At 36.7% G+C, this 12,231-nt stretch overlaps 2 protein-coding genes across 3 annotated transcripts in view; one reads left to right on the top strand and one right to left on the bottom strand.

The window, feature by feature from the left end:
* LOC145672159 (uncharacterized) overlaps positions 1–8,433 on the bottom strand; it is a 155,471-nt gene extending 147,038 nt beyond the window's left edge. Inside the window, exon 1 of the mRNA XM_081741499.1 lies at positions 8,110–8,433. Within this exon, the coding sequence (XP_081597625.1) occupies positions 8,110–8,191 (82 nt within the window). The 5' untranslated portion in view covers positions 8,192–8,433. The remainder of the gene's footprint in view (positions 1–8,109) is intronic.
* The window catches only part of LOC145672160 (uncharacterized), a 315,761-nt gene that overhangs the window by 174,185 nt on the left and 129,345 nt on the right, over positions 1–12,231 (top strand). The gene's annotated exons all lie outside the window — the stretch shown is intronic.

Genomic DNA, 12,231 nt, shown 5'->3' with positions numbered 1-12,231 from the left:
ACTGTTTAACTTGCTGTCAAAGCTATCATCAAGCATTAATTTCCTAATTTGGGGACCAATAAACACTCCCGCTGAAATCTTAGAATCACTCAGGTTAGGGAACTTATCTCGCAAATACTTGAAACCTTCACCAGATGTGTCCATGGCTTTGACAAAGTTTTTCATAAGTCCTAACTTGATATGAAGTGGCGGTAGTAATATCTTATTAGGATCTACCAAAGGAGCGTATTTGACGTTGCATTCTCCAGGTACGTAATTCACTCTAGGTTCCCATTCCTTCACTTCATAATGTTTGTCATCAGCTCGGCTATCCCATAAACATAAAAAACATTGGTACTTCGTGTAACCGCACTGCAGTCCTAATAAAATACCAACTACCTTGAGATCACAACATATTTGCCAACAATGGTCCTTGTAATTTATAAGATTTAGCAAAGTTGACATGGTGTCATAGGATTCCTTAATCTTCACTGAGTGCGCAAGTGATATAGGTTTTTTATTTCCATTATGTAAAAGAACAGCTTTAAGGCTGACCTTTGACGCGTCGATAAATAACCTCCATTCTTCTGGAACGTAAGGAATTCCTAGCTCCGCCATCAACCCATTTATATCCGTACATACGCACACATTATCTTGCATTGAGAAATAGCTTGAAAATTGAACATGCCTTTTCCTGTACACTGATATGTTCGTTTCTGCATCCAATAAGTTCCAGTGTTGGAGCCTTGATCTCAGAAGTTCCGCCTCTTGTTTTGTCAGGTGCAAATCACGGACTAGGTCATTAAGTTCACATTGCCGGATGAAATGTGGCTCGCGAACACAGTCAGGGATGAACGTTGGATCCTTGGATGTACATGTTGATGTCGATGGTTCATCAAGGTCATGATCATCATCAGAGTCTTTTGGCCATATCTCTTCCCAGTTGGTAGGGGGCTCGGGAAGTGGAAGTTCATCCCCGTGCGGAATAGGTCTAATTGCGGATTTAATGTTAGGATAACTTATTGTGTATTTGCTTTTTTTAGAATGTCCCTTAACTACTGTGAGACACAAATAATCATCCAGATGGTTGGTGGGTTCTCTCCACACCATTGGTACAGCAAATTTCATGAACCTCCGTTTCCCTTTGGCCCATGCAAGTAAAGTGACGTAGCACGACGCACAAATTATGTTGGGTGCCCAAGTTTTGTCCTGATCTCCCACACGACATCCGAAATATATATAATATGCTAGTTTCACCGATGGCGTAATGGATCTACACTGTCCTTTAACTACAAACTGGCCACACACATAACAAAAACTATTTGGTGAGTTAACACACGAACGCCGTCCTCTTGACGCCATTGTACTGATCACAAACTAAACTTCTGGTCTTAGTTGGGTATAATGCCGTTAAGATCAAACATGAAAGCATTCTTAGCAGCAAAGACAACTTTGAAAGTGAAGTAGTGTTAAACCACACGTCAATATAAAAATGTACAAAACTCCCTCACCAGGTGTCAAGAACACAAGAAAGAAAGAAATGCGCGGGGGGAGGGGGGAAACGATACCGTAGTGGAAAATTCAGACTGCATTAGTTCATTGTTGTCAACAATGAGTCTGTATTCCATTCTTTCTCTCTTTTGCATTCTGTTACATTTGATAACAAATATTGATAACCATTTCATTAACAAAACGAAAAAAACTTGGAGAATTGTATATATATGTATTAAGATATACATATACTGTACGTTTAAAAAAAATATACGTTGGAAGTATTTACAGAGAGCAATACAAGTGTGTTGTTGACTATTGTAAATATTCATTTTTATGTCTGTGTTTGTAGTAATAAAGCAAATCGTTTTTACCCCAACTCAGGAGATCTGAAAGCATTACTATCAGGTGCAATAAACAGTGCACACAGTATACATACAAATATATTTATTTCTCTAGAAAGAACAAAGCGATTTTTACGAAACTTTTAGGGTTTATTAAATATAAATCAAGGTATACTTAGGTATAATTTCTATGTTACTATATGTAAAGGGACAGGAGCTAGGGGAATAAAATATCTGAAAGAGGGAAATTTTTGAGGGAATTTCCCGAAAATCCCTCTGTTACGGGAAAATTGTACGTGATGGAGAGAAACCGAGTGCATATTCGAATTCAGCGCAAAAAGTTCCTTTAAGATCAGGTGATTTTTCTCATGTAACAAACAAAAAGTTTAAATTTGTTAACTAGTGTTATTATTTAAATTTCTGTTATTAGTCTGGATTGATAAAAATAAATGATCCGATATTGAATTCGCCCTTACTACTCAAAACCCCTTAGATATAATCATTCACTTTCATTAATCATTTGTCTTCTTTATCTTATAGGGCATAATCGTAAAACGTCACCATCATCGTAATAGGTATTCTGCCATTATTAGCAGGCCACTTGCCGCAACTGAGAACCTCTTCGTCTTCACGCACGATGTTTCTGTTTTGATATCGTCCATCAATTGTAGCCTCCTTCGCCCCATTTCTCTCTTTCCTCGCATCATACCCTCTAGCACGTTTTTCATGATACAGTTCCTTCGTAGCCAATGTCCTAATCAGTTTCTCTTCCTCTTCTTAATAATATCTAAAATTGTTCTTTTCTCCCCTACCATTTCTAACACCCTCCCATTCGTTTTCCGCTTAACCCAGCTAATTCTCTCAATTCTCCACATCCACATTTCGAAAGCTTCCAACCGTTTTTCATTTTTGCGTAATGTCCATATTTCTGACCCATACGGTACAATACCCCACACGAAGCATTTTGTGAGTTTTTCTCAACACCTTATTCAAAGTCCCACAAAACAGACTTTTCTTCCTCCTAAAGTCTGTTCCTTTTGTAATTCCTATCGTTTTTATTTCGTGTTTGCACTTGATGTATTCACTAATAACACTATCCAAGTATCGAAAACTAATCACCTGTTCTATTGTCCCCCCTCCTACTTCTGTATTTGACACCGACTGCTAACATTTATTTAATTTCATTTTCATTACTAAATAATTTATCTTCTGTCATTTCAAATAAATCAGATTCTATAAAAGAAAAAGTTCGTTGTGTGGTGTTTTAAATTCTTGATTTTGCAGGTAGTATGCACGTAAAGAATATGTAAGTCAATATTAGGAAAAGCCAAGCAGTAGCTACTTGAGAGTGTATTTTGTTGTTGCTTATACAACGCATAAATAAACAACAATTTCCCCCCAGAACATAAATATTATCAGTTAGTATCATAGGCAACAAACGGCGTTATTTTTCAGTGCCATAAAACTTCGGTTTTTGAGTTTCTCCGAAACAACACATGAGAATTTATCCTCAACCATGTTATTTTGTGCAGTTCAATTAGATCCATCGACTGTTGTGTGTCTTATTTTTTAACGTTTCAGTTGAATAAAAAAAATATAATTTAACAATATTTTAGATAAAAAGAAATTCAAATTTACGAGTTAATGATAAGTTTAAACTATACAAGGTGTGATCAAAAAATACGATAAATGTTTTTTTTTTTTTTTTTTTAGCAGCAACTGCTGACGCTACAACCATTTCATGTAATTTGTTCGATAGCCTGATCCGTTGAGACAGGCAGCGTCAAGTTGAACTCTTTCTAACTTGTCAATGTCCAGAGCCGCTAGAGTGAAATTGTGTTTATCGTGTATGTCACACGTCATGGATTTCGAATAATAAGTGAACATTAAGTTCTGTTTTAAGTTGCAAAAAAGTGCCAAAGATACTGATGGAATGTTGAAATTGGTGTATGGCGATAATGTAGTAACTGTGAAGACTGTTTACAAGTGGCATGAGCGATTTAAAAGCGGAAATTGAGTTGTTAGAAGACAAGCAATGTTCGTGACGTGCACAAACCTCAAAAACAGAAGAAAACGTGCAAAAAAAGTGGCAAAAATTGTTCGTTCAAACAGGCGAATAACTATTCGAGAGCTTACCGAAGAACTTAGCATCTCGTACGGGTCCGTGCAAAGTATTTTAACCGATACTTTGTAAATGAGAAGAGTATAAAATTCGTTTCCCACACCTCACTTTTGATTCGCGAGTTTTTGGCCGAGGAAAAATTATTCCTGTCTGTCCACATCCACCATGCTCTTCGGATATAGAATCATATGACTTCTGGCTCTTCCGAAAAATTAAAACCTACTGTTGGGATTCCTAGCCAAGGACAGAACTTTGAAGGAAATAAAATCAAATTCCATGTAAGCTTATTACTTTTTTTTCTAGTAAAATTATTCATCGTATTTTTTTTTTTTTTTATCACACCTTGTATCTCATTTAAACCATTCTATGCAGTGTTGTTTTACTAGTGTTAAAATGAAGAGCTTAATGAGGGTATGTATATTTCAGCATCAGTTTCACCCAGCATCGATTTTAAAGTTTTAAAGAAATTTGTTTTCTCGATTTTCTTTAAAACTACTCACGAGGGTTTACACTAACCGTTATCATTTTGTTTAGCTCATTGAAACAGCTGTCGATTAGTATGCATCTCATCTTCCTGCATGAGATTAGCAGTTAATCTCTCTTTAAATCATTCTTTAGTTACATCCGGGGTTACTGAACTTTATTAAATTATAGACTTCTTTTTATGAATATTAATGCTCGACATTCAAGAGAAGGAATTCTATATTGTAGCGTGCTCTAAACGTGTTAATTAAATTCATTATTTGGGAGTGGACGCGTAGTGATCACGCATGATCTCTATCAATGTTTTAAGCAGTTAATTCATGTGATTGTGAGAAATAGGTTGTTTAAGATTGCTCTTAATAACTTTCAGTAAGCAGTATTTGACACACGTAATAAATACTGTGCTTCTTTGTATCAGGAAAACTGTGAAGATTGCAAAGAACAAACTGAGCATATCTCGGGATTTTATTTTATTTTATTTATTTTACATAACGAGACGAATCTCTTTTACGCATTCACTGTGTATTTTTTTCAGCTTTATAATTCACGAACAGAGAAACATATGAAACCTGAATTTTTCACAGTTGTAGATGACATTGGTCACAAGGTTTATGAACAGAAAAATTTTTCCACCGAACATCACTATACATAATATCCAAAATTGTCCGGGTTATGAAAAGTTTTTTCATTTGTTTCTACATCGTGATGAAAATTTTCCGATTCATGAAAATTCCTTTCACTTGTTTCTACAGAGCAATAAAACTTTCCGATTCAAAAAGTTGTTTTACTTTTTGCTTCAAAATGATGAAATCTTTCCGAATCATAAAAAGTTCTTCAATTTTTCCGTGTTAGATAGAAAATATTTCGATTCATGAAAAATTGTTTCTCTTGTTCCTACATAGTATTGAAAATTGTGTGCACAATGAAAATTTTCAGATTCTTTAAACGATCTTTCACTTTTTAACATTTCTATACATGAATTTAATCAATTTTATGAATACTAAGAAATTGTTACTTGATCACTGATATTTAAGAACGGAAAATTTTCCAAAATATATATATATATATATATATATATATAGAAAATTTTCCACCTCACATCACGGCTAAACAACGATGTAGGAATAAGTGGAGTATGTTTTTATGAATCGGAAAATTTTCATCACTGACCATAACCCCTTGAAACTTATTCTTTAATAACAACACAACACAACGAAAGGAAATAAATTTACGTTACCACATTACGGCATAACAGTACAGAAACATAAAAGCTTCCTAAGTGACCTCCAGCAGAAACAGCAACAGCCTGCTAAATATCCAACAATGAACCCATATCGACTAATCATAAAGTAAACATGAGTGAATTTACTTTTTCGGTGTTTGATTCCGTCCATTATTGACATTGTTGACATACACAAAAAAATATTTGAGTTTTTCTTTCAAATGTGACCAATTTTCATTTAAATACGATTATCCAACTGACACACAATCATAGTCAACGTCTTGCGAATAAAATCAGAAAAATAAACACACTGCTGAACAAGACTGCACTTATTTAATATAAAAACACATTTACACGTGACGTTTCGATCTTCTAGCCAAGATCGAAACGTCACGTGTAAATGTGTTTTTATATTAAATAAGTGCAGTCTTGTTCAGCAGTGTGTTTATTTTACGATTATCCAAAACGACGTAATACTACTTTAAAGTATGACTATTATCCTCTTTTTGTCGGCTTCCTACTTTGCCGTTACGGTAACCCTTTAGTTTATGCGTAATGTGAAGATATACATTCTTGAACTAGACCGTATCATTTCATAATGACTTTTTTTTCTTCCGTTACATTTATCAATGTCTTTACACGCAATTAATATAATTTTGATATTTATAAAATATGTTTCAATAGGCGATAGGCTGGAGATTGGGTTCGATTAAGTTGGATTGGAGTTCAGCGTCCCGTTCTGTTCAGCAGCGAGGCCATAAGAGACGTGGTCTTAAAGCGTAACGTAGCCGAAGTGCATGAGCTCCCACCGGGAATCGAACCAGGGTCTCCCACTCCAAAGGCGCGTACACTAATCTCATTGCCACAGAGGAGCTTAAAATTAGGTTCGAAATTAAAATAAAATGAAATCTTTCAGTTTAACGTCCTACGATTATGCCCGTTCGGCCAAAGAAGACGATAATTAAGACAAGTGAATGATGGTGGAAGAATTGGTAAAATGAGATGTGGGAGGAAACGAGAATACTCTAAGAAAACTCACGGACACGATGTTGTCCACCACAAGCTTACTTTGCCGGGGATCGAACCAGGGATCGCACGCACCAGAAGTAAGTGCTCTACCACTGAGCCACCGTTGCCCCCGAAATTAGGTTCGAGTCTCAGCTAAACCATCGGGAGATGTTTCTATGTTATTCGATCGTTGTATGTTTCTAAAAGTATTTAAATAAACGCATTGAGTAAAATTAGTCGTTACCGGTGGCCAAAAATTCATTTGGACAAAAGTGGCGTGAAGGTGATGGTTGGAAATGTAGGAAAGGCATCAGTTTTTACTTTGAGTCGTTAAGGCCAGTGCCCAAAAACTGGCTGGCCGGTATCGATGGCAAATATGGGAAAGGTACCAAATTTGACATCGGAGCTCCTTCGTGGCTAAGCGGCTAGCCTACGCGCCTTTGGCATTGGAGACCCGGGTTCGATTCCCGGCTGGAGCTAATGTGGTTCGGATTGCATGTTAATCAGTAGGTCCCGTCTGATATAGCCTAACGCTGCTGAAAGGGACGTTAAACTCAAAATCAGCTCATTGATTGAGATCGATCAAGGCCAGGAGTCATAATTGATTTTGACTGAGATTTATGTCAATTTAAATGAAGAGAGAGTACCAAATTTAGTTGAGATCGGTCAGTGAATGGAAAAAAACTAATTTGGGTCATATTTTGCGCTATTGTCAATTAGTGCACAGTAAAACACGAAGTGCGTACAGTGTTGCGCTATTGTCAATTAGTGCACAGTAAAACACGAAGTGCGTACAGTAGATCACTTCAACAGTAACGGCATTCTTCAGCGCCAAAAATATACAAAAATACACCCGTTTTTCTTTTTTTCTTTTCGTTTTTCATTTGAAGTACTTGATATGCCAACTGATATACAGGATGCCCATTTACGCCCCTTGTAAAAATCAACATACAGTGTTTGCAAGATTTCTCCTCGCGAGCCGCCACAACCCTAACTCAAAAAACATTCCGACCAATCAAAGGGATTCTCTCTCTCTTTGTGTGTGCCTGAAGGAAGAACAACCAATGCGTTGTTTTTCTGAGCCTAATTGTAAAGTACTTTCGTATATATTAAACTTGTTTTATGAATCTATAATTACTCATTATAGTACAGAAAATGCGATACAAAATTTACAAATTGCGATGCTACACAAAATGTAAATTGTAAAGGAAAAAAAAAAAACGTTGATTATACATATAATTTTTTTGCTTTTTTTAAATGTGGAAATTAACTATCTCAGCTCCTTCATCAACTTTCTGCAGAGATGTTGGGGCAGTATATAGGCTTTGAGCCCTGGTGGCTTTCAAAACAACCGGGGCAAATATAGAAACAAGTTGTAAGAAACGGGTAAAACCTTAATGTTCAAACTTCTTCAGTTGTTTTGAATATATTTTGTACATAAAAACTTGTCGAATACTTACCTCGTGGTGGACTGGAATGGATGTATAGACCGTTAGGCTGCATGTTTTTCTGGTTAGGGGAGGTTCTTTTCCGTTTCGGCATGTCCTTAGTTGTTGTACTGTTAGTTTCGTTGCATCTTCCAGGGTGGCGCCTTGGCGCTCATCCTGAAAACGCCGCGAGTCAACACTCACGAACTAGATGCGGAAAGTTCTTTGACATTGAGGTTCACTTCTCTACATGACATGATGAGTTCACTATCACCAAGGAGCAACAGTTCACTGCTAAGATGAAAAATGAATCACATGTCCAGCGTGATGCTTCCAGTGATGCTAATAAGAGAATCCGAGGTTCTGACACTATGTCCTGGAGATATCATTTCGTGTCAATACCACACAACTCAGGAACTGAAACCTGTTTTGGTGACTGATGTGTTTCCCGATTTGTATCTCATTTGTCGGGAACCGCGCTTTGTGTAAAGGTTGTGTGGTTTGTGATCGGCCTTGTTCGACAAGACGAGCAATGACGAAATATGGGATCGATCCGTTGCTAACAACACTTCACTCGTGTTACTAAGGGAAATTGATTGAATTATTAATTGACCGGGAAGATTTTTTTTCTTCTTGTCCGCTACATTTGAACTTTGCTCTCTACCCAGCAATCTCTGATCATCACTGATTTTTTCTTTGTTTGTCTTTCATACTACTATGTAATTTCTGCTTCAGATCTTTGTTGTACACGAAAATTTTGGCTTGTCATCCCCGGGTTGAAATATATCATCTTCCATATGTGACCTGAAATTGATTAGTCCTTGACCTGGTTTTGTTTGTTGAAATGTTCTAAATAAACAGTTGGTAGAGTTTGCATTATTGACATGCAGTGTTATTAAATGTTTCTCTATTGCAGTTTAATGAATCAATATGTATTCGATGAACATTTGTGTAAATTTATTAGAACACCATTATCATTAATGAAATTCTTTATCTGAGTAGTCTAGTATTACTCGTCTCTTAAATGTTGTATAACCTTAGTTTAGTAGACCTTCGAAAATTTTGTGCGTAACACACAGATAGCAACCTACAAAACTGGCTATGGCAACTTCGGTATCACTTCATGAAGGTAGGATCCTACGTTAAGGTGTAGGTCCACGTCTCATATAGCCTCAGTGCTAAACAGTAGGCTAAATTCCAAATCAATTAACCAACCAACAAATTGATTAGGAGATAGTTGTAGTGAATGAATGTTGCGCAAGTGTTAATTTATTCTGTTTCAAAATTTTATTTCTCTAACCTGCTTTTCTTCTTGATAGATTTTTTAACTGAATGCCCGCTTTGGGCATCGCCAGGATGTGATCTGAGAAGTTGTGGGCCTCAGGTAGAGTCTTCATGTGATTTTCTGTATCTTAACATAGTCTGGTTTATATCTCGCTCATCTGTAGGATATTTTCATGCATATATGCATTCTCTTTTTGTGGTGATTGATCCAAGAACTGCCAATTACAAGAGAGTTCTACCAGCAAAAATTAATCTTTTGTCCTTCTCGCCTCTCACTTCGTTCGCCCTATATATGCGTACTGCAGTAAATTCCTGTTCTCCTAGAATAGTAATAACGTATAACTTGATAATCTTGCATGCACTCCTTTTCTCTGTGTGTGTGTTTCTTCTTTTCTTTTTCTGACTAAGTGTTAGAGCATTCGTATATGGTTTCATGGGTCCTGGTTCGATTCTAGATCATGTGATTTTCTATTAAGCAGTATGATGTGCATGACTTTTCTCAAAATTTTCACAGTTTCTCTTGTATTCTCATTCCACCAATTCCTTCATAACAATTCACTTTCTTTAATTATCCGTCCCCTTTACCATAATGGGATAACCAGGAGACTTGAAAGATCTAATTTCATTTATTTTTTAAAAAACAAAACTTCCTCTTTAAATTTTCAGTTGTTGGCGTAGTTGTGCGTGTATATATATCTGTGTCAATACTGAGTTCTTCCGTAATTCTAATCTCAATAACACAATCTCTTTGGCGCGAGCTGTCCCAAATTCGATTTCCGGTGGGACACTCGATCGGAAATGTGTAAAACATTTTCAGGCCAACCATCCTTACGGAGGTTTTTCCTGGATTTTCCTTATTCACACGAGGCAAATACCAGGATGCTACCTAACATACAGGTCCCAGGCCGCTTTCTTCCTTTCTTACTTCCTCGGGTAGTGTGATCGCCGAGGAACGTGATCCCTTATACGTGACAGGATTTCAAAGTTATAGATCCTTAATGCCCAAAAATATAATACCTAATTCTTAACCCATAACACAATCTATACCAACATATAAGAATGTATGTGTGTGTCTGTGATCAGATATTTGGAAATAAGTGAATCACCTAGAGCCACCAAATTTTGTACCAAATCTAATCGCGTACAAAGCTGTTTTATCGAGGGAGGGATTGGGCGGGTCAAAATTTGTTCAAAAATTACAAACAGTGAACCGTAGTGTCCTGAGTTAACACAACCGTTCTTTCTGTGGTATAGGTTCCATAGCTTTCAGATCTTTGAATTGTTTTTCATTAACCTTTTTCTTCTCGTGCAAAGAACTGGATTTGACATTAGTCTTCAAAATCGCAGAATCTCAGCAAAATGTGTTGGTAGAGGTTGTGGTCATTCCTCGGAAACGCGTCAGTAGTATAATTCATAATGACTTTGGCATGCGACAGCTTTCGGTAAAATGGGTTCCCAAAAATTTGTGAGCAGATCAAAAGTGTGAAACAGTGAGAGCATCAAGGAAAGTCAGTTCCCGTTTTGACCGGAATGTCGACCAGTTTTTGTCACGAATAGTAACCATGAACGAAACATAATTTTACCATTACGATCCTGCAACGAAACAATAGTTAATAGAATGGCGGCACTCAGATTCCCTTTGCTCCAACAAATTCAAGAGACAGAAGTCAGCTGAGAAAGTATTTGCAGTATTCTTCTGGGATAAGGATGTAGTCATAAACTGCCCCCCAAAGTTCAACAAAGTTCATGCAAAGTATTAGTGTGCATTACTCACAAAACTTAGACAAATTGAAAGTGCAACTCCGCGGAAAATTGAAAAAAGGAAATCTGTTCAGGAGCAAGCTTGTGTTCATCGAGCGCTGCAAACACGTCTGACATTGCATAATCTAGGATTTCAGTATCTTGATCATCTTCCTTATTCCCCAGATCTGGCTGAATACATATCCCTTATGCCTCGTAAATACTTGAAAGGACGCTAATTTGGATCTGATAAGAAGGTGATATGTACCACGGAACAGTTTTCCGATTTTTTAAAAAGTGGTTTGTAGAAATTGCAGCATCGTGCAAGGAAGTGTATTAAACTTCGGAGGAATTGTGTTGAATATGTAAAATTTCATTATTCCATGTGCACATCTTCTAGGTTGGGCTATGAACTTTTCAGCAACCCTTCGTACCTGAATAGAGTTTAATTTTTAATTATGAACATTTTTTTTGTCATATTTTGATTACCAAGCCCATTCTGCAAGGGAGCTCCCTCATGTTTATATGAATAGCGTACGCACCTTTGGAGCGGAACATCCGTGAACGATTCCCAGCGGCATCTCATATAGTTCGGATTCCACCCACGTCTCAAATGACCTCACTGCTGAAAGAGACGGTAAGCTCAAATCCAATCCTATTCTGCAAGGTGAAGCCATTGGTATTAGGCCGATTTTTTTTATTTTTATTTTTTATTTTTTTGTAATTAATTTCAGATGTCCATATTTTAGGCTCTAATTGGCCTAGAATCATGAAATAAGGAACATGATACATGGAATACAACAAAGATTCAGAAAATGTGTGACGTATGAACATTCAGCGAACCTGACCGCATTGATTTCGGGTTCAACATAGTATCTTGTAGCACCGAGGACATCCCTATATAAGACCTTGAATCCAAAGTACATAAACTCCCACCACGAGTCAAGCCTATGTTTATCGTATGTTAATCATATAGCCATGAGCGTAAGTTTTAAAACATGTTAGGATTTAAGTGTCTGTACTTTAGTTTGTTTACAATACGATAATGAAAAGAAACACTTCCTTTGTTTACTTACTTGTTTCTGTGTTTCATTATATACAAAGAGAGATTGATAAATAATTATCATTTAT

Source organism: Thermobia domestica, chromosome 15 (assembly GCF_964235325.1).
Source record: "Thermobia domestica chromosome 15, izTheDome1.hap1.1, whole genome shotgun sequence".
Taxonomy (NCBI): domain Eukaryota; kingdom Metazoa; phylum Arthropoda; class Insecta; order Zygentoma; family Lepismatidae; genus Thermobia; species Thermobia domestica.
Note: the sequence above shows the minus strand (reverse complement) of the source record. Positions and strands in the feature narration are given on the sequence as shown.